Source organism: Marmota flaviventris, chromosome 1, assembly GCF_047511675.1.
Source record: "Marmota flaviventris isolate mMarFla1 chromosome 1, mMarFla1.hap1, whole genome shotgun sequence".
Lineage (NCBI taxonomy): Eukaryota > Metazoa > Chordata > Mammalia > Rodentia > Sciuridae > Marmota > Marmota flaviventris.
In genome coordinates this window covers 60195749-60217688 of record NC_092498.1, presented here as the reverse complement: position 1 = coordinate 60217688, position 21940 = coordinate 60195749, and the positions used below count along the sequence as shown (strand labels likewise).

At 33.2% G+C, this 21940-nt stretch overlaps 1 protein-coding gene across 2 annotated transcripts in view; it reads right to left on the bottom strand.

Moving 5' to 3' along the window:
• Positions 1 to 21940, bottom strand: part of Ptpn12 (protein tyrosine phosphatase non-receptor type 12) — a 105050-nt gene that overhangs the window by 14796 nt on the left and 68314 nt on the right. For both annotated transcript variants that reach the window (XM_027926306.2, XM_071613425.1), the window contains exons 9-12: positions 21355 to 21421; positions 18900 to 18977; positions 18707 to 18805; positions 12571 to 12656 (exon numbers count right to left, since the gene is read on the bottom strand). In XM_027926306.2, coding sequence (XP_027782107.1) covers positions 12571 to 12656; positions 18707 to 18805; positions 18900 to 18977; positions 21355 to 21421 — 330 coding nt within the window. The remainder of the gene's footprint in view (positions 1 to 12570; positions 12657 to 18706; positions 18806 to 18899; positions 18978 to 21354; positions 21422 to 21940) is intronic.

The following is a 21940-nucleotide window of genomic DNA, read 5'->3' as shown; positions in this document are numbered from 1 at the left end:
TTGCTTGCCCAGCTGCGTTTTAAGCTTACTTGGTCTCATCCCTTCCTTCTATGCCTTTATCTCTCCCTTTTGGAATGAAAATGTTTATTCTATGCCATTGTATATATGTACCTTGCTTTTGATCTTTTAAATATTTTTAAAATTGTAGATGGACACAATACCTTCATTTATTTACTTTTTATGTGGTGCTGAGGATCCAACCCAGTGCCTCATACATGCTAGGTAAGTGCTCTACCACTGAGCTATGACTCTAGCCCCTTGCTTTTGATGTTTTTTTTTTTTTTTTTAATTTGTAGATGAGCATGATACCTTTATATTTTATTTATTTTTTGTGGTGCTAAGGATCAAACCCAGTGCCTCACATGAGCTAGGCAAGCTCTGTACCACTGAGCCACAACCCCAGTCCCTGCTTTTGATCTTTACAGGATCAAAAGAGCAAAGACTTTGCCTTGAGTCTCAGAAGAGATTTTGAACTTGTGAGTTCTGAGTAATGCTGGAACTTTTAATGTGGGGAGCAGTGACTTTGCTCAGGATTTCTGTCTTGCAGCAGGAGCCTGCAACTGTACTGGGAACTTCCTGTGCAAAGGTGCAGATCAAGACTGCCCAGTTGCTATGGTGACACCCTGCTTAAAGAGGTACTGTGCAAGGCACAGGACTATCAGTCTTGACCCTGAGTTCAGACACCAGCTGCCAGGGGTAAAGAATTATGAGCCCCAAAAGATAATTAAATTTAGTTGGCTGCCTAGTACTTTGTCCTTTAGCCTGCCTGCTCTGAAGAAACTTCCTCACAGAAAACCTTTTTGATGATAAAACCTATATAATAAATATGCTGAGCTAGTACATCTATCAGAGGACAGTGTCCCATCTGGTCCCAGCTTTCTCTCTGTGTCTGTTTGTCTTTTTTAATCCCCCATATCCCCTTGCTGGTTTCTGAATTAATGACCATGCAGGTTGTGGAACTTTAACACTACAGGAACACTTAGAGATGAATTAAATGTACTTTGAATTATGAAATGGACATCAGCTTTTGGGTACAGGGGTAGAATGTTATGATTTAGATATGAGGTAAAAGCTCATGTGAGGTAATGCAAGAATATTTGGAGGGCTGGGATTGTGGCTCAGTGGTAAAGCACTTGCCTAGCATGTGTAAGACACTGGGTTTGATCCTCAGCACCGCATATTAATAAATGACTAAAATAAAGGTCCATCAGCATCTAAAAATATATTTTAAAAACAGAATATTTGGAGGTGAGTTGTAACCTAGTATGGATATGAATTAACTTGGATAGTAAGTAATTGTAGGAATGTGGGGTATGGCTAGAGAAGAAGGGTCACTGGGGGTATGCTTTTGGGGATTTAATTTTGTCCCTGTGATCAGAGCTCTCTCTCTCTGCTTCCTGGTTGCCATGTCCTGAGCTGCTTTCCTCCATCATGCTCTTCTGCCCTGATGTTCTGCTCTACCTCTTAATCAGAGCTATCGAGTTGTCTGACTATAGACTAAATTCCTGAAACTGTCAGTCAAAACCAACTTTTCCTCTGTATGCTGCACTAATCAGTTTTTTTGGTCCCAGTTAGGAAAAAGCTGACCATGGCTGTCTTCAAACTCACAGTCCTCCTGCCTCAGTCTCCTGGATATATAGGATTAAAGGCACTTGTCCCCATTCATAGCTTAAACCTACTGTTTCCCTTTTTTTTTTTAAGGCACAGAATTCTAGATTGATTCTTTTTCTTTTAATTGTGAGCTGTTTTTTTTTCTCCTCTTGGAATTTTTAGTTTCTTCCTTTTTATTCTATTTTTTAAAAATATTTTATAATATTCATTTATTTTTATATGGTGTGGAAGATCAAACCCAGTGCTTCACACATGCTAGGCAAGCAATCTGCCACTGAGCTACAACCCCAGCCCTCCTTTTATTCTTGATGTTTTACAATCTCATGATGTGACTTTAAAAAAATCCACTGCATTCCAATCCCTTTATACATATATTATGCTGGGAACTTGGTATATACTTTCCATATGGAAACTCACGTCCTTTAATTCTAGAAATTTTTCTTATTTCTTTGCTAATTTCTTCTCTACTTTCTTTTCACACTGTTAGTTCAGTGATGGACCGATCTTCTGCTTTAGTGCTCTAATTTGCTTATCTTCTCTCTCCTTTCATCAATTCATTAACTTTTTGGGGAAAGTTTCTTGACTATTTTCCAACCTTCTTTTTAATTTTTAAAATTTATGCTGTTATACTTTTTAATGTTCAAAGGTTTCTTATTATTATCATCTGGCTCTTATTCATGGTTGCAGGATTTCCTAATGAATGAGAAATGGGTTAGTTGTTATTTTTCTTCCATCTTTTTTCCTACATTTCCTCTGTCTTTCATGCTAGAGAATATAGTTCAGTGGTAGAGCACTTACCTAGCATTTGCAAGGCCCTAGATACAATACCCAACACCAAAAAAAAAAAAAAAAAAAAAAAAAAAATCCATTTGATCAAGGTTGTTGTAAGATTACTGAGTTCACTACACTGCATATCATTTCAACACATCACCAACTACCTACAAAATGAATAAAGAGAAGACATGGAAATACCAAAAAAAAAAAAAAGAAGAGAAGATTTGATGGCAGTCTGGTGGAACCCACCATACGGTATCCATGCAGTGGCATGCTGACACAGTAAGGCAGACAACTGAAAGAACTACCCACAAGGTGAAAACCACAAATAGGGATTTCTAGAATAGAAAGAGAATTAATAAAAAGAATAAACTGCACCCGTGTTGGGTGCACGGTGGCTCAATGGAAGAGGGAGGAAACGCTCCTCAAACAAACTGAAAAAAATCTCCCCTGCCGATTGAAGAAAAACAGGTGTCATTAACTAACAGATTTGCAACCTGTGCAGAAAATTTCTTCAGATACTGAAGTGGGCCAGCCTGGGAGAGTCTCAGTGCTTTCCAGCAGATTTTAGAGAAAGCAGGGAACTGTTGACAGGGTTAGATTCTTTCTTTGGACTTCCCAAACAGGAGATCAGAAATTCCTGCAGTTTACCTTTGTTTTTCATTTTTCTCCTTTTAAAAATTCTGTTTCTGTCTTGTTCTTACTATACTTTCTTTTTGAGTACCCAAGAACCAACAGATGCTTAGTTTTTACTTTTCTCTGGATCAATATAGGTACCCAAGCCAGGAGTCAATCTGAGCACAGGATAGAAACTGTAACATCCTTAGGAGAAGCTCTGGATGGCAAGAGGAACAGTACTGCCAGTTTGCAAGTCTGTAGAGAAAGAATAGGGAAGGGCTCTTTCATTTGAAATTGCTGGTGTGGAACTGGGAAGGATCAAGGTTGGGTGGAAAGTGGTGACACCACAAAATTCTACTGTAGATTGTCATCTCCTCAAGTCCAGAAGGGTCTGGAGAATAGGCTGGTGCATCCTGGACACTTCCCACACCTTTTCCCAGCACACAGACTAAGGCTCTTGGAATGGGGATATAGGACCGTCTGAATCAGTCCACACTGCATGGGTGAGAGGACTGATGAGCAGCCCTGCCAGAGTTACACTCTATTTCCAAGTCACAATAACACAGCCATATTTGGGGTGAATTCTGCTCTGAAATAGGTAACACTCCCACAGAACTTGCTGTCAGGCAAGAAGGGGACAGACTCCCCTAACAAGTTTGGCCAGTTTGGGTCAGAGTTGAAAACAAATAGCATGATATTTGTGTCACACAAACATCCTCATAACTAGGAGATTCTAAAACTCTGGAAAGAAATGTCTCTATTTAGAAAACCTCAGCAAGAATACAAAACATTTTTTATGACTTGTAGTTGTACTAGTTGCTCTGTGTAACATAACAGTGTCTTCCTTCATTTTTTGCTTTATATTATATCTAATTTATGTATATACAATTTATATACAATTAATTATATCTTGTCAATCAAATGGAAACTTTCTCAGGTAACCTAATTTCTTTTTTCTCATCTCCATTCCTTTCCCCTCTCCTTCATCCTTCTTACTTCAGTTTTATATTCTGTCTTCCTTATCTCCCCCACCTTTTCCTTTTCTTTGTTTTTATTCTTGTTACAATTAATTTAGCATACTATCATTAATGCTTAACATTCTGAGAGTATTATATATTATTTCTCACCTACATTTCTCATTGGTTAAGTTACAGAGGCCATTAGTAATAACTTCTGTAGTATATTTTTGTGTGTGTGTGTGTGGGGGGTGGGTGGGTGGGGTACTGAAGATAGAACCCAGGGATACTCTATCATTAAGCTACACCCCTAGCTCTTAAGCCTTTTCTAATTTTTTTTCTTTTTCTTTTTTTTTAAATTTTGAGACAGTGTCTTAATAAGTTGCCCAGGCTGGCTACAAACTTCATAGCCTCCTGTCTCAGCCTCCTGAGTTGTGGGGATTACCGGCATGCACCACCATGACCAGATATGGTATATTCTTAAACTACCAACTTTTTTTTTTTTTTTTTTTTTTGCAGTGCTGGGGATTGAACCCAGGACCTTGTGCATGCGGGGCAAGCACTCTACCTACTGAGCAATCAATCCCTAGCCCTTAAACTACCACTTTTAATGGCAGTTACTCTGTCCTATCAAAGTGGAACTAGTGGTTGAACTCAGCACTTTTGATTATGGTGACTGGCTGTGTTGAGGCTAAAATATACCCCTGCCCTAGCCCAGGGATTATTATAAAGAGAAAACTGCATACTAAAAGACCCTCATATAAAAAGGTGGAACCCATTACAATGATGTGCAAATATAGTATTGTAGGAAACATGACAAAAAAGATCAAGAAGATGCCTCAAAAAGTTCATAACTCCCCTAAATTGAATTCGCCTATAAAATCCCAAAGAATTCAAAAAGTTGATTATTCAAATGATTAATGAATTAAAAGATGATGCAAAAAATGAACTAAGGGAGAAAATACAAGACAAGAAAGGGCATTTCAATAAAGACTGAAGACTATAAAAAGAACCAAACAGAAATCTTGGAAATGACTCCATAAATCAAATTAATATATTTCAGTTGAAAAATGTCTCCAATAGATTATGCCAAATAGAAGACAGACTCTCACAGCTTGAAGAGAAGGTGGTTAGCCTTGAATATTCAGAAAGTATTAAATCAACTATATAGAATATACAAGAACTCTGGGACAACATAAAAAAACCAAACTTAAGATCCATTGACACTGAGAAAGTAGACATACTGGCCAATGACACTGATAACATATTCAGTGAAGTAACAGAAAAAGTTCCAAATCTTGGGATTAAGCACATAGGACATATCCAGAACTCCAAATGGACAGGGCCAAAAAAGAATCTCTCCACAACACATTATAATTAAAATACTAAACATACAGAATAAGGATAAAAATTTTAAAGCCCCAAGAAAGTCAGGTTACATTTATAGGTAAGCCAATCAGCATGATATCGGATGTATAAGAATATTTAAAAATTTAGAATAATGTGTTTAAAGCACTGAAGAAAATCTGTACCAACTAAGACTGCTTAGTCCATCAAAGCTATCCTTCAGAATAAAAGAAGCAAAACTGTTCCAATTCAAGCATAAAGTCAAAGAATTCATGACCACTAAGCCAGCATTGCAGAAAGTACTTTGACAGATACTATAAACAAAGGAACATAAAAATTTCTGAAGAATAAACCTCTGTATTTTTATGGTGATTTTAAGTCTTTGGGTATAAACTGAGGAGTAGGATAATTGGGTCAGTGGTGGTTCCATTTCAAGTTTTCTGAGCAATCTCCTTACCGCTTTTCCATAAAGGTTGCACCAATTTACAGTCCCATCAGCAATGTATGAGTGCAACTTTTCCCTGTATCCTTGCCAACATTTATTGTTGCTTGTATTCTTGATAACTACCATTTTGACTGGAGTGAGATAAAATCTTAGAGTAGTTTTGATTTAAATTTCTCTAATTGCTAGAGATGTTAAACATTTTTTCATATATTTGTTGATTGATTGTATTTCTTCATCTGTGAAGAATCTGCTCAGTTCCTTAGCCAATTTATTGAATGGATTATTTTTGTGTGTGTGAGTGTGTTAAGATTTCTGAGTTTTTATACATTCAGGAGATTAATGTTCTATCTGAGTTACATGTGGTAAAGATTTTCTCCATTCTGTAGGCTCTCTCTTCATGTTATTGATTAAACAAACAATCCTTGCTGAGAAGCTTTTTAGTTTAAATCCATCTCATTTATTGATTTTTGATTTTACTTTTTGAGCTTTAGGAGTATTGTTAAGGAAGTCAGTTCCTGAGCCAACTTGGTGAAGGTTTGGGCCTACTCTATCAGCTCTACTCACAGTAGCTAAACTATGGAACCAACCTAGGTGCCCTTCAACAATAAATGGATAATCAAAATGTGGTACATATACACAATGAAATATTACTCAGCCTTAAAGAAGAATAAAATTATGGATTTGCAGGTAAATGGATAAAGCCAGAGAATATCATGCTAAGTGAAATAAGCCAATCCCCCCAAACCAAAGGCCAAATGTTTTCTCTGATACATGGATGTTAGCTTATAATAAGTGAGGGTGGAGTGGGGGGGATGACAATGAGATACTTTGGACTATACAGTGGAGGAAGAAGGAGGATAACTGGGTGAAGGGAGAGGAAGGGGTATGTGGGTAGGAAGGATAGTAAAATGAAACAGACATTATTATCCCATGTACATATATGATTACATGACCAGTGTGATTCTACATTATGCACAACAAAAGAATGAGAAGTTATAATCCGTTTATGTACAGTGTGTCAAAATGCATTCTATTGTCATGTGTAACTAGTTTAGAACAAATTAAAAAAAGAATAAATCTCATTAAAGAGTAGCTAATCAAATGATAATTAGAATTGAATTAAACACTAAAACAAATCAAAATGGCAGGAAATAAGAAACATATACCTCTCTATAATAACAATGAATGTAAATGATGTCAACTTTCCAATTAAAATACATATAGACTGACCAATTGAATTAAAAAAACAAGACCCAAGTGAATATTGCCTGCAACAGAAATACCTAACAAGCATAGACATACTCAGGCTGAAAAATCAAAGGACGGAAAATTACATTTCATGTAAAGGGAACCCCAAAAGCAAGCAACAGTAGCTACTCTTATATCTGACAAAACAGACTCCAAGCCAAAATTAATCGGAAGAGACAAAGAGATCACTATATACCGATAAGGGAAAAATCCATTAAAAAGAAATAATGACAATAAATATTTACACCCCATGTCAGTGCAACTAATTACATAAAACAAATATTACTTCACATAAAGGCTCAGATAAATGCCAATACAGTAATACTGTGATTTCAATATATCTAGATAGATTGTCTAGATATAAAATCAGCAAAGACACTTTTGGATCTAAAAGATGTTATAAATCAAAATGGACTTAATAGAAGTCTATACAGTAATTTTTTCTTTCTGCATTTTTTAAATTAGTGCATTATAGTTGTACATAATGATGGGGTTTGTTGTAACATATTCACACATTCATACAATATAACAATATTCCCAAGAATTTTCTCCCTTGCTCCCCTCCTCTCACCCCCTAGTCCCTTTTCCCTCTACTGATCTCCCTTTGACTTTCATGAGATTTCCCCACCCACCTTTCCTTTTTCTTCTATAGTTTCTGCATATGACAGAAATATATGACCCTTGACCTTCTGAGTTGGCTTATTTACACAATGGTCCCAAGTTTCATCCATTTTCCTGCACATCACAAAATGTCATTTATCTTAATGGCAGAATAAAACTCCATAGTGTGCGTATATATATTCCAAATTTTCTTTATCTATTCATCCACTGATGGATACCCACGCTGGTTCCATAGTTTGGTACTTGAATTGGGCTGCTATAAACATGGAAGTGCATGTATCACTAGGATATGATGACTGTAATTCTTTTGGATAAATGCCAAGAAATGGTATAACTGGGTCATATGGTGGTTTCATGCCTAGTATTTTTTTTTATTGGTTGTTCAAAACATTACAAAGCTCTTGACATATCATATTTCATACGTTTGATTCAAGTGGGTTATGAACTCCCATTTTTACCCGTATGCACATTGCAGAATCACATCGGTTACACATCCACGTTTTTACATATTGCCATACTAGTGTCTGTTGTGTTCTGCTACCTTTCCTATCCTCTACTATCCCCCCCTTCTCTCTCTACCCCATCTACTGTAATTCATTTCTCTCCCTTGTTTTTTAATTTTTTTTCCCTTTCCCCTCACATCCTCTTATATGTAATTTTGTATAACAATGAGGGTCTCCTTCCATTTCCATGCAATTTCCCTTCTCTCTCCCTTTCCCTCCCACCTCTCGTCCCTGTTTAATGTTAATCTTTTTCTCATGCTCTTCCTCTCTGCTCTGTTCTTAGTGCTCTCCTTATATCAAAAAAGACATTTGACATTTGTTTTTTAGGGATTGTCATGCCTAGCATTTTGACAGGCCTCCATACTGATTTCCCTTGTGGTTGTACTAATTTACAATCCCACCAACAGTGTGAAAGTGTTCCTTTTTCTCTATGACCTCTCTAGCATCTTTTATTGTTTGTATTCCTTTTTTTTTTTTTTTTTGGTATGAGGATCGAACCCAGGAGCATTCAGCCACTGAGCCACATCCCTACCCCTATTTTGTATTTTATTTAGAGACAGTGTTTCACTGAGTTGCTTAGTGCCTTGTTTTTGCTGAGGCTGGCTTTGAACTCGAGATCCTCCTGCCTCAGCCTCCTGAACTGCTGGTATTACAGGCATGTGCCACCACACATGGTTAAAATGATATATTAAGTGTAACCTCAAAGATAAACTATATTTAACTTTTCCAACCAAGAACTTTTAATTTCTTTCATTAATGCAAATAAATGCATTTCGACTTAAAGGCTTTACTTTCCATTTAAACGCTACTGATTTTTCTCTTATCCAGTTATTTTGCTCCTCTCTTTCACATAAATTAAACATTTTAAGGCAACTTATTTGAGTTTAATATAGTTTTTGTTAAAAAACCTAATAAGGAAAATAAATTTCAAAAAAGAAAGAATTTTTTAAACAAACAAACAAAGGTAAAGTAGAATGTTAACCGTTTTGTGTGCTATGGATTTCTCCCATTCACTAATTTTCAACCTGCCATTTTCCCAAGGTCCTAAATCGCCAATGTTCTACCACATCCTGAGCTATTTGAAGGTTTCCAAATGAGGTAGCTTTAAATTATTCCATCTGAACAGTTCTCAACTCTTTGCTTTGACCTCACTTTCAGACAAAATAGATTTGAAATTCCAGTTCATTCTCCCTGGTGACATTTTAAAGAAGGAGATATTAATATATTTTTGCCATATTAAAAACTCTCAGGGGCCACAAGTATGGCTCAGTGATAAAGCACTTGTTTTCCCCCAAAACTACAGAACAGAACAAAATGGAAACAATAAAACCTCTTTCCTTCATGGTTTCTACATCACTGTTTCTTGGTTTTATCTCCTTATTGTTCTTTTTCTTCCTTAAAAAATTTTTTTTTTAGTGTTTAATAGGATTATTACCTCTGTGGGTATTTTGTCATATCCAGAATCAGAGAGATTTTAGCTATTCCTATCATCAGTTACATAACTAAACCTTCAATAAATCTTTACTTCAGCTTAGAGATCAAAATGTGTAAAACAGAATCCTACTGTGTTCCTCCCAACCCTATTCCTAGTTAAAATGTTTGACTAGAGAGGCATTAGAAAAAAGCATCAAGCATACTGTCACTGTTTCTGAAATGTTAAACATAGTAAGAAAATTTACTGAGGTATAAACTCTTTTGTGTCTCCATAGTAAATCTGTGACAGTCTGCAGAAATAGCAAACAAGGTATATTTCCAAAGTGATAGTATTGGTAAATAAAGTGCACAGAGAACTCTATTAGTTTAACAAAGTATGTATTAAAAACAGACAATGAAATCTGCTGTTTGAAATATGTTTTAAGATTAGACAAAGGGGAATGAAAGGAAAGGAGGGGGATGGGAAAAGGAAAGACTTTTCTGACATAATTTTCCCATGTACATATATGAATATACTATGGCGAACCTCACCATCATGTATATCTATAAGAAATTAATTTAAAAAAATATAGGTAAATGGCAGAAAAATCAATAGAGCAGGGAGCAGGAAAAGAGAAGGGAAAGGAGAGGTACTGGGGTCAGAATAAAATACATTCCATTTATATAATTATGTAAAAATGAATTCTATTTTCATGTAAAATTAAAAGGAACCAATAAAAAATTAAGCCATCAAAGCTTAAAAAAACAAACAAACATGATTTAAGTATTTATAAATCAGAGCAGAAAAGTAATTAAATCTAATCAACAAACATGAATGTTTCTTTCGAGTCTTTATCCAATAATATGTACTTTAAACAATTAATGAACTTGTTACTACACTCATAGAGAGTAACATATACTGGAAAACAAAGCACTTTTTATCAATCTTTCAATTTTGTGACTTTATTTTCAATTATGTTGTAACAATTTACAATGGGTTCTAGCACTCATCTCAACTTAGAAGTCACTAAGTCACAAAGTTCTCTGTAGAAAACAATGAAATTCTGGCATTTGACTCTACTGTATGAAGGAACTCGCCCCCCCATCCCTAAAAAACAAACAAAAAACCAGACTTACATATGCAAAATAAAATTATACACACATAAAACTTTGAGCGTGCCTGCCAAATAAAAACCTATCTTAAGGTAAATATTTTTCTAATACTTATTTGCAGCCTTATCATCTTTTTGGATTATTAAAGAATAATATGAGCCAAGTTTTAAAAAAAGAGAAAGGTTTAAAACGTAGAGCATTCTATTCATTTTTTTCCTCTGCAAAATTAGGAAGAGGCCACTACTATATGTTGTTACAAAGTATAAGAACATATAAATCATAAGTACCAGCATACACTTGGAACGCTTCAACGCTGGTTCAATCTCAAAAACCAAATTTGAAGATTCTAGGGGGCAAGCATGCTTCTTAAGTACCTTTAAGATCAATAGTTTTCTTTTAGGACCCTAGAACTTGGAACAAAGAAGTTAGAGAACAGTTCATAGATTTCAACTGGCTTTCTCCCACAGGTGGCTAAAATACCAACTTTGATAGATAATAAGATGAAAGTCAAACTGGAAAGAATTATTAGAAAATTCTGTTATCCCATAGTTTAACATCTTGAACATTTAAATGTGGAGACCTAACCTCTCTATACTGGCTTCCTGATTTCCTTTTGCTTTTTGAAATGCATTCCAAAGACTATAATAATTATATGTTAAAAACCTATTACTACAGGTCAAGCATGTAGCTCGATGCTTCATACATATTATCACTAATTATTAACAATTTTAAAAAAGCAGCACTGTATCTCAATACAGTGAAGTAAAGAATTTTCAAAGAAATAGCTTTAGTTTATTCAGTTTATCAATACTGAAGTTAAGGCAGCTGGGGTGTGGCTCAGTGGTAGAGCGCTTGCCTCTGGTTCAATCCTCAGCACCACATAAAAGTAAATAAACAAAATAAAGATACTGCATCCATGTATAACTAAGAAATATTTTTAAAAAAGCCCCTTTAGACCAGAGTACAAAGGTGTCTTTTCCATATCCAGAATATTCCTTCACAAGCAGATTGAATCTTGCTTAATCAAAATGTGAGACAAACTACTCCTGGGGAATACAGAAATTCTGGCCAAATCTTTAGCTACTGAGGAAAGTTGTAGGCTTTTTTTTTTTTTTTGGAAAGAGGGATGATCACACTAGAGCTGTCTCTTGGTATTAGCAAATCACTTCATTGAACTTAGTCAAGCTGCAGCAAACTTTCAAGGGGGAAGAATTAAGAATTGGTGTACCCTGTATAAAAAAATCCTAATTTGAAGGAAGGTCAATCAGCTTGGACAGATCCATATGCAAGAAAAAACACTTGAAAATATTTTATATGTCTTATTTAATCCTCAAGACAATACTTAAGCCCTGCTGTCACCACTGCTGCCCGCCCCCTCCTCCATCCAAATCCTAAGGATTAAATAAACGACAACTCCAGAGCTAACTGATGAAAGGGATTTGAAATTACATCCTTATGATTGCCTATATTCCTTCCATTATTCCATGTAACTAACTTACCAGCTATTCCTGTCCCCACCCCAAAAAGAGAAGTAAAAGAAGAGACAGTAATTACTTTGCTAGTAATGTTATTAAACACACATGTGTACAATTTTTGTCATATTATTGGTACAATCATTACAAGAAGATAAGAACTCTTCAGAATAATTAAAATTTTAATTGTAACATGTATCAAACAGGAGCTATAATCAATTCATGATTGACTGTCTTCTGGTACAGTACACCACAGACATTTTATCCAAAATAATTTAAAAATTTTTTTTATTATACCAGAAACAAATCAATTGCTGTACATATCTTATATCCTAAACAAAGTAACATTTAAAAAAGTAACTTAGAAATATAGACAATTAATCATTTTAATTAACACCCTGTAAAATACAAGTATCCTTCCAAAGAAAATACTCAAAGACATATAATACCTGCGAGTCCTTGGTGGTTTTGGAGGAGGAGAATCTTGTTTTTCCGTATCTATGGAGCTGACCAAGCTTTCAGTGCTAATTTCATTCTGCCAAAGGAAAAAAAAATACTTTACTAAAGCTAGGAAAAAAATAATTTTCCTTCCTTATGTTTCAACTAAATTGCTTCTGGCTTTTGAAGTTTTAAAATAATGCTACTTTTGCAAAGTAAAAAATGGTTCTTAAATTCTGGCTCTAAAAGAGCAAACTTCAACAGGAATAATTTATATAAACCATTATCAGTTACTGAAAAAATTAATTGGGTACACATCTTAAATGCTACTCTAAAAACCCAAACTGTCCAAGATAGAAACTTCATATGTATAGAGAAGGAAAAAGTCAACAAAGTAAGGCTTATTCTTCACCTTTCTCAATCTTTTTTGGGTACTACTATGACTTTCCATTTACTACCTTAAAACTGTACCTTAAAACTGTCTAGGATTCATTTTAAACATTCTTTGTCCCACCCTCTTCCACCATGTGAAATACCCTACTCCATTAGGGAGTGTAACATTTATATTGCTAACTAAGTAGGCCTGGAGAGACCATTTAAGAATATCATGGTTCCTGTGAGTCACAAGAACCAATGACATGTATTCTTGATAACTTCCATTCTGACTGCAGTGAGATGGAATCTCAGTATAGTTTTAATTTGCATTTCTCTAATTGCTAGAGATGTTGAACACTTTTTCATATATTTGTTGACCAATATTCTATGAAATGCCAGTTCAGTTCCTCTGCCTACTGATTGGGTTATCTGTGTTTTTTATGTTTTTTTTTTTTTTTTTGGTGTTAAGTTTTTTGAGTAATCTGTATATACTGGAGATTAATATTCTACCTGAGGGGCATGTGGTTAAGATTTTTCTGTTCATGTTCTTGACTGTTTTCTTTGCTGTGAAGAAGATTTTTAGATGCTAACCCATAACAAGGGAGGGTAGAGAAGTAAAAAATTTCACTGGATTAGACAAAGGGGAATGAAGGGAAGGGAGGGGGGATGGGAATAGGAAAGACAGTACAATGAATTGGACATGACTTTCCTATGCTCATGTGCGAATGCATGACCAATGTAACTCCACCTCATGTACAACCCCAAGAAAGGGATAAAAATTGTAATGGACTGCACTCTATGTATGTGTAATATGTCAAAATACACCCTACTGTCATGTATATTTAAAAACAATAAATTAAAAAAGAGTTAATAATGACATCATTCACATTGATGGATCCAAAGTTAATACAACTACAAGAATCTTAGAGATTTAGGACTATAAAATTATTATATAAAATGCTCTCTTGAATTAGTTTCATTCTAGCCAGGCTATTAATTCTGGAACAGAAAACAGAAATCATTTTCAACCATTTTTTGCCTACATCTCAGATAATTTTTTTAAAAAAGCTCTCAGCATATACTGTCAATAAATAACAAAACAACTGCACTCTCAGAGTTCCTTTATCAAAAGGTATTTCTAGTCAGGTGCAGCCAGTATATATTGTGATCCCATTTGTGAGGCTGAGGCAGGAGGACTGCTTGAGTCCAGGAATCTGAGACCTTAGTGAGATCCTGCCTCAGGGGCAAAATAAATAAGCAAAGAAGTAAGTAAGTAAGTAAGTAAATAAAAGACATTTCTACCATGGCTATCATGGCAGGTTCTTTTTCTTTTAAATTTATGTTACTTAAAGTGTTTCCAACTAAAGAAAATTGAGATCTCAACTTCCCAGCAATTTTCAGTGTGCCCTGTCTCCTAATATATAATCTGATAGATCAGAAGAGTTTTATATTATACATCTAACCAACTGACCAGACAACAATTACATCATAAAAGTGAAAACTTTCATCATTACCTCAAGCTACCCACCATTATAAAAATATCTGTTCCAGGATATGTGCTATTGGTAAGGTGACCATATAATGTACTACCCAAATCAGGGCTCTTTTGAAAATGAAAGTGGAAGACTATTGATCATTACAGGTAGAAAACAAGTACAACATATTACTGTCCTAGGCAAATTAGGAGTTTGGGTCATCACAGTTTTAAATCCTCAGACACCATCAGAACTTTTAGACACCCTCCATCAAAAAGATCCCTGACATATTACTGATTCATTAATCACACAATATTCTCATAACACTCATTACTACTTTGCACCAAAAATCTAAAATTTTACATTAAATAAAAGTTAAAGGTGAGGGCTGGGATGCAGCTCTGTGGTGAAGCACTTGCCTAGCATGTGTGAGGACCTGGGTTTGATCCCTAATACTGCAACAAAAATAAAATAAATAAAGGTGAATTACATAAAATTGCTTTGAGTAAACTGTTTCTAACCAAAAAAAGGTAATTTTTTTTAGTACAACATATAGCCTCATGCCATATTAATAGGTTTTGCTACAAAATGACTATAAAAATTGGACACAGAAACAAACAAAAATCAAAGCACAACAAAACTAGGTTTTCAGAGCATTTGGACATCTGGAACTGTAGGTAGGGCAATGAAAAAAAAAATCAGCAGTCAAGAGGATAATAAAGGATATTGGTATTTAATTTCAAGAAGTAAAGTCTGGAATTATCACCAAACAAAAATATAAAAGTAAATACTAAAAGTCCTAAGGTGATAAAAGTACCATGAAGCTGTGAAATCAAAGAAAAGAGATATTACAGTTGAAAGAAAAAAAAATATGTACATATAAACTAAGAATATCAAGGTGGAATGGTATTAAAGTTAAGGACATCTGTAGGCAAGTGACTATATGTGATATAAAGAATTCCTCCTTCGGGGTGAATTAAATGATGATGGGAGTCAATAGAGAGAATGACACAGCCATTAACAGGAAAAAAGAAAAAAGCTTTCTAAACATCATAAAGATGAATTTCATCTGGTGAAATCAACCAATGTGGCAATGCAGAACTGCAACTCAATGGAAACCTACCACCTAACAGCAGGAACAAAACCTGGTCACTAGACTTCATATTAGAATAATATTCTTAAATGTCCCAGTATTTACCTATAATAATTTTGTTGTATACTCTTACATCTTCTGATCTTTTTTTATTATTTCATTTGTCCTGATTTATACAATCTCTTGGGATGCTTTTATTACCTGATGAAGCTATCACTAACTTTCAAAATTGAAAGTATTTAAAAAATTAATCTATAGGAAGGTTAGGTTTCTAGTATAATCTCTTTCCATCAGAGCTTATAGAAGTTATTTTGTGTATTCCATTTAACAGAGCTGTATAAAAGGCCACACATAAAAAAAGAAAGGCTCAGACCCTAAGTATCAAATATTTAAGAATATATGTGCTTTAAAAATACAGAACATTCCATTTCAGGAAGTTTTCCAGAATTCAATATTTAAATGAATTCAGAATTCCTCTAAAATGTATAAAACAAACACAACAGAAAGACCATAACACACATTATTGATCATTCATTCTAGAATTAAAAATCCTAGTGTTGATAGTACCAATAATGATGTTCTTTATATCAAAGATAAAAAGGCTCCCATGCATACCTTACAGATTTTTGCTTACTAAGGTGTTTCTAAATGGGAATCAATATGATACAACAGAACAAATGTTCTTTAGCTCCCTTAATCGGTACATCATTTTAGGTGTAAACAGCTCTAACAAATATCATTTACTGTAGAGTCTTATACTACCAAAAACTATTTCAAACTAAAATTTCTACAAAACTAATTCTGGAATATAGATTTTTAAAAACTTTTACTTCTGAATTAAACTGTGAGAGAAATAATAAGAGATTTATTATTTTTTATAGCTTTCGAACAGTAAATGTATATATTTATAGATATATATTTACTATATATACAGTAAGTATATATTTTTATAAATATAAATACATATAACAATAAATATATATACATAATTGTTTATTTGAAATACAACTCATTTTACTCAACCACACAGTTCTAAGATGATTTCTCCCATTTTTTTAGATTCCACATTTCTCTAAGTGGGTCTAACAATCTCCAACTACATATAGTTGTCTAATAAAAACAGTCATTTTATATTTAAAAATTCCAAAAGAGTAAGATTTTTTTAAATGTTACAAAACTATCTATGATGATTATATTTTCTTCTATCCATTTATTTTTCTATTTTTTAATCAATTCATCCACCTGGGATATAAACATACAGTCATGTACCACATACCAAGTTTGGTTCCACAGTGGATCACACACACGATAGTGGTCCCATAAGATTATATTGCCTTATAATAGTGGTAGCTGTCTTAGTTTGTGTTTAAGATAATTCTATGATATTCATACAACATAAATAGTCAAATAATAATTTATCAGAATGTATACACACTGTTAAAGAATACACAATTTGCATATATCTCAACAACAATTAGCGTGTGTCTACTACCAGGCAATGATAAGAAAGTAGATTTGAAATCAACACTTATTTGCTACTGGGTATTATTTCATCTTTTCTTATCCAATTTATGACTTTGTTTATTATATTTCTTAGTCATCTGTAAATATCTAACCCATTAGACACAAACACTTATGACAAAATTATAATCCTAGTGTGAACTTCAGGCTATTAAACAAGGAGTGAGAAAATAAAAACCTAATAAAGATCAGGTAATAGGAATATTGAGATAAGAGAGCAATGCAATATTTATCATGCATTATTTCCTGGAGATTATTTAAATATAGCAAAAAGCTTAATAAAAAAAAAATAACACTGAAAACTGCAATAAAAGAATTTCCTATACATCTTATTAAACATGTAAAGGTTAGTAATGGTTAAAATTTTTCACTACTATATAATAAAGAAAATGGTAGTCTAAAATACATTTCTGAAATACAAAAACCTTAGGTTTGAATTAATTTTGCATTTATGGAATAAAATGAAAATATTTCCAATTAAAGTTTAAAGAAAAGTCCATATTGAAATAGTAAATGTCTTGTTTTAGATAAATTTTACAAAAGAAAAAACATTTCGTTTATAAAAAATGTGGCTAGATTTAGAACAGGTTACATAACAGGATTAAATTAAACAAAAGGGAAAAAGAGATGGAGATGTAAGGCCTAGTTGTAAGATCATTCTTATATTAACAAAGGAATAAGAGGATCCATATATATATAGCCTTATGCCTGTAAGGTAAGCACTCTACCAACCAAGCTATATCCCCAGACCAATGTATATAAATCTTAAAAACAGGACTGGGCTTATAGCACTTGCTAGCATGGGTGAGGCACTGGGTTTGATCCTTAGCACCACATAAAAATATAAAGGTTATATTTTATTAAAAAAAAAAAAAAAACACCATTAAAACTGTCACTTGACTAATAAAGGGAATACACAGAGTTCCTAAATTCATGGAACACTATTAGATAACCTGAAGGTATACTAAGACTAGCATTTGTTAATAAATCTCTATTTGAAAAACTAAGAAATTTCAAATGAATACTCTGAGAAATTGACAAAACCATTTAATAGAGAAAAAGGAAAACAAGTTATAATTTTACAATTAATTTTCTCATATTTGGTTCATTATAAGATAGTTCTATGATAAAGGTATAAAGAAATTCTACCCCAAAACTTAGCACCATTATGAACAAGGAAAGAACAAAACAGAGGAAGAAATGAAAACACTAATAAGAATACCTAATTTTTGTTAGGTCAAAAGTATGAATATCTGATAAGCTCTTTTAAAGCTAAAATGACATTGAACTACAACATGACAAAAGGGACGTTATAATTCTGCTTAAATAGCATACAGTATACAAAAACAACTGCAAAACTTCATATTGTCAAGCCAAGAACAAAATAAAATTTAAGTGAAAACAACTCACAATTATTTAGTTGAGTGGGGGGAGAAAACAATACAGTAACATTTTTAAAAAGTAATTTATACTTTAAACAATAATGAATTATATGACTTGACAGAGATATAAACATGAAGAATGAATTTGGGAAACATTCACAACTTAATAAAATCACATTAGATGAAAATAATAACTGTTATGGCTATTCTTATGTTAGATAAAATATAAGGTAACAATTAAAAGCTAAATATTATAGCTTGGTAAAAAGTTTGCTAAAATTAACAGGTCAAGAACACCTACCCCTTCATCAGCAATTTTCTGGGTTCCATGAATTTCATACAACTGTAGCTGTTTTTCAAACAGTTGGGCGATAGCTCTATGAACAAGCTCATATTGCTCCTATCAGGGAGACAGATGATTAAGGGAAAAGACATTTAAATAAAACAAGGCATTTATAAAAATGTAGTTTATAGAATAAAACAAACAACTATACCTTTGTTTGCACTGCAGAGTGCCTTTGAGTTCTCATTTCTTGTATTAAATTAAATACATTAAATTCTTCTGGTATTTTCTAAAAGAAGGAATAATTATAAAATCTGGATTACTCCAAAACACAGTAAAAAAGACCAACTTTTCATACAGACCTTAGATACATTTATTTCATTTCTTTTCATATAGACATTAGACACAACTATTCACCATATATTAGACATGGAATGTGGCATTGTGGATACAAAGATAATATCCAGCCAAAGCATGATTACAATGTACTAGGAATAAAGACTCTGTCATAAACTCTGATGGGTGGAGTGACAATTAAGATGGCTATGAAAATAAGGTTATTTCATAAAAAGTGAAGAAAATATACACAGGCACGGCAGTTTGAATATACAATTTACTTGGAGGACTGAGAATTTGATATGGACAAAAACTAAGATTAAAAGGAAGAGGAGAAGGTACTGAAAGGAAGAGAGAAGATAATGTTCCTCAGGATCAAACTGTAAAAAATACACAATTTAGTCTTAACTCTACAGGCCAGCATCTCCTGAATCAGCAATGTAAGGACCAGCTAAAAGTACTAGGTAAACATACAGATTCAACACTTTTGTCTCTAGGGAATGATTGTAAAACAGCCTACACAATTCCTTGTATATTTGGAAATGGAAGTACTGCCACAAGGCAATCCTAACATGAGCAGATCCAATACTCTGGAAATGTTTGTATTAAGGAAGATGACAGTCTAAATGGGAGAGAAACTAGTACAAGTTTATTGAAACATAGCTATTAAATATGCTGATCAACAAGGATATTCTGAGGTGATGAGGAAGACGGAAGAGTTGTGAATGTTTCCCAAATTCATTGCTAGAGAATCATTGTAGACATCAAAAAGAATTTTGGACAAATAATTAAGGCCTATGATTATTACATTTATGTTAAGCCAAATTCAATCAAATAAAGACTGATTTAAAAATGTTTAGGGGCCAGGGCTGGGACTCATGTGGTAGAACACTTGCCTGGAACATGTGAGGCACTGGGTTCAATCCTCAGTACCAACTAAAAGTAAATAAATAAAATAAAGGTATTGTGTTGGTCTACAACTAAAAAATATTTTTTAAAAAGTTTAAATGATCTGAACATCTCAAACTTTCTGAATAAACCTGAAATTTTGTGTGCTGGCATTCATTTAAATGCCTCTTCCCATTTCAGTTTTAATCTTTGACTTTAATGTTAAAATGACATAATTCTAGTTAACTTTTTCCTCCACTTAATAAATTTTAATTTGAGAACTAGTAAATGATTATAATTTTTAAAGAATACAAAAATAAACTCTAACACCACAGAGATGTTAAAGAAACTTTTTAAAACTTAAATTTTCCCTAACAAAAATTTTAAAAATGGGGGCTGGGGATGTGGCTCAAGTGGTAGAGTACTTGCATGCATATGGCTGGGGTTCCATCCTCAGCACCACATACAAACAAAGATGTTGTGTTCGCCAAAAACTAAAAAATAAATACTAAAAAAAAATTCTTTCTCTCTCTCTCTCTTTAAAAAAAAAAAATTTAAAAATGGAAAGACAGCACAGGAAAAAAAGCAGAAAAATAGAGGAAAAAGGAAAAGTGAAACTGTACTGACTCTATTTTAAGGAAGATATAGAATGACATGCTCAAAGAAAGCCTAAAGCTACAGGATTAAAAATCTGTCCTGAATGCATAGAAAATGAACATAATATAGAAACAGCAAAAGCACCATATATATAAAATATGTGGTAATATGTTTTTTAAATCTATAATGAGGGTTGTGTCTTATCTATTTTTGTATCCTCCATAGCTTCATACACAATTTTTTGGAAATAGCAATGGCAGAAATAATCATAATTCCAACAATTAAAAACTAACAATAAACTCAAATCCCACAGCTCATAGAGGAGAGTCAGAATTTTAATCCAGGCAGTGTGGCTCCACCAGTACCATTCTTAACTACTCTACTATAATATCTCCAGTAGGCATAAATTTACTGAATACAGTACACTTATACCTAGAATAAATATAAAAAAGGCAATGAGAAGTCTGTATTAAGAAAAGTTAGATTGCAGTTTACATCACTAATGCAGTTATTCAACTCTCTTGTCCCATACATTACCCTCAAGGCAATATGAACTATTTATACCTTTTCATTATCTTTATTTTTTATTCTTATGTGGTAAAACTAATTCTGAAAAAGTACCATGTATAACCAAAATATATGCTATTTCTTAACATCATGTACATCCACAAGACTGGGATCCTAATTAAAATAAGATATATTCCATGCTTGTTAAATATATAAAAATAAATTCCATTGTCACGTATAACTAAAAAGAACAAATTTTAAAAATGTCATTTACTGCAATTAATACTGTTTGAAAATCATAACAGATGGATATAATGCTACATAAAAAATTTTCTTACCCCAGCTTTTAGTAAATTCCACGTATAATCTATGGCACAAATGGCACCTGTTCTTCCACAGCCTGCACTAAGGATATAAAGTTTGAAAAAAAAATTGATTTTATGATAAAACAAATACAAAATACAGATGGGCATATGAACAGTCACAAACAAGAAATAATTTTAGAAGTGTATAAAATACTACTTATTTAGTAAAAAAACTACAGCTTAACAATGCATGCATGACATTTATAACATCAGTATTTATATTGTTTTAAAGCTTAATTCAAGAAACTTCTAAGAGTGACTCATAGAATACCTGTGAGCCTTTAGTTTAGAAATCTTATTCTAACTCAAAAAATCTTGTCTAGCTAAAAATATCCTTTAAATTTATTCTATGTTCAAAATGGCTCTTGTGTTTTATAGTAGAGTAAGAAATAGTACATTTGACCTGAGAGAAGTAATGGCAAGATGACAAAATGCTGCAAGCCCTTAGAAATTAGTTTCAGTACAAGCAATGATTTCCCTAAAAGAACAAGAAAACTGATGTCAGCTCTCACTTCCTGAAGAATTAATGGGAGCTGGAGAGTATAAAGTAAAATAACCT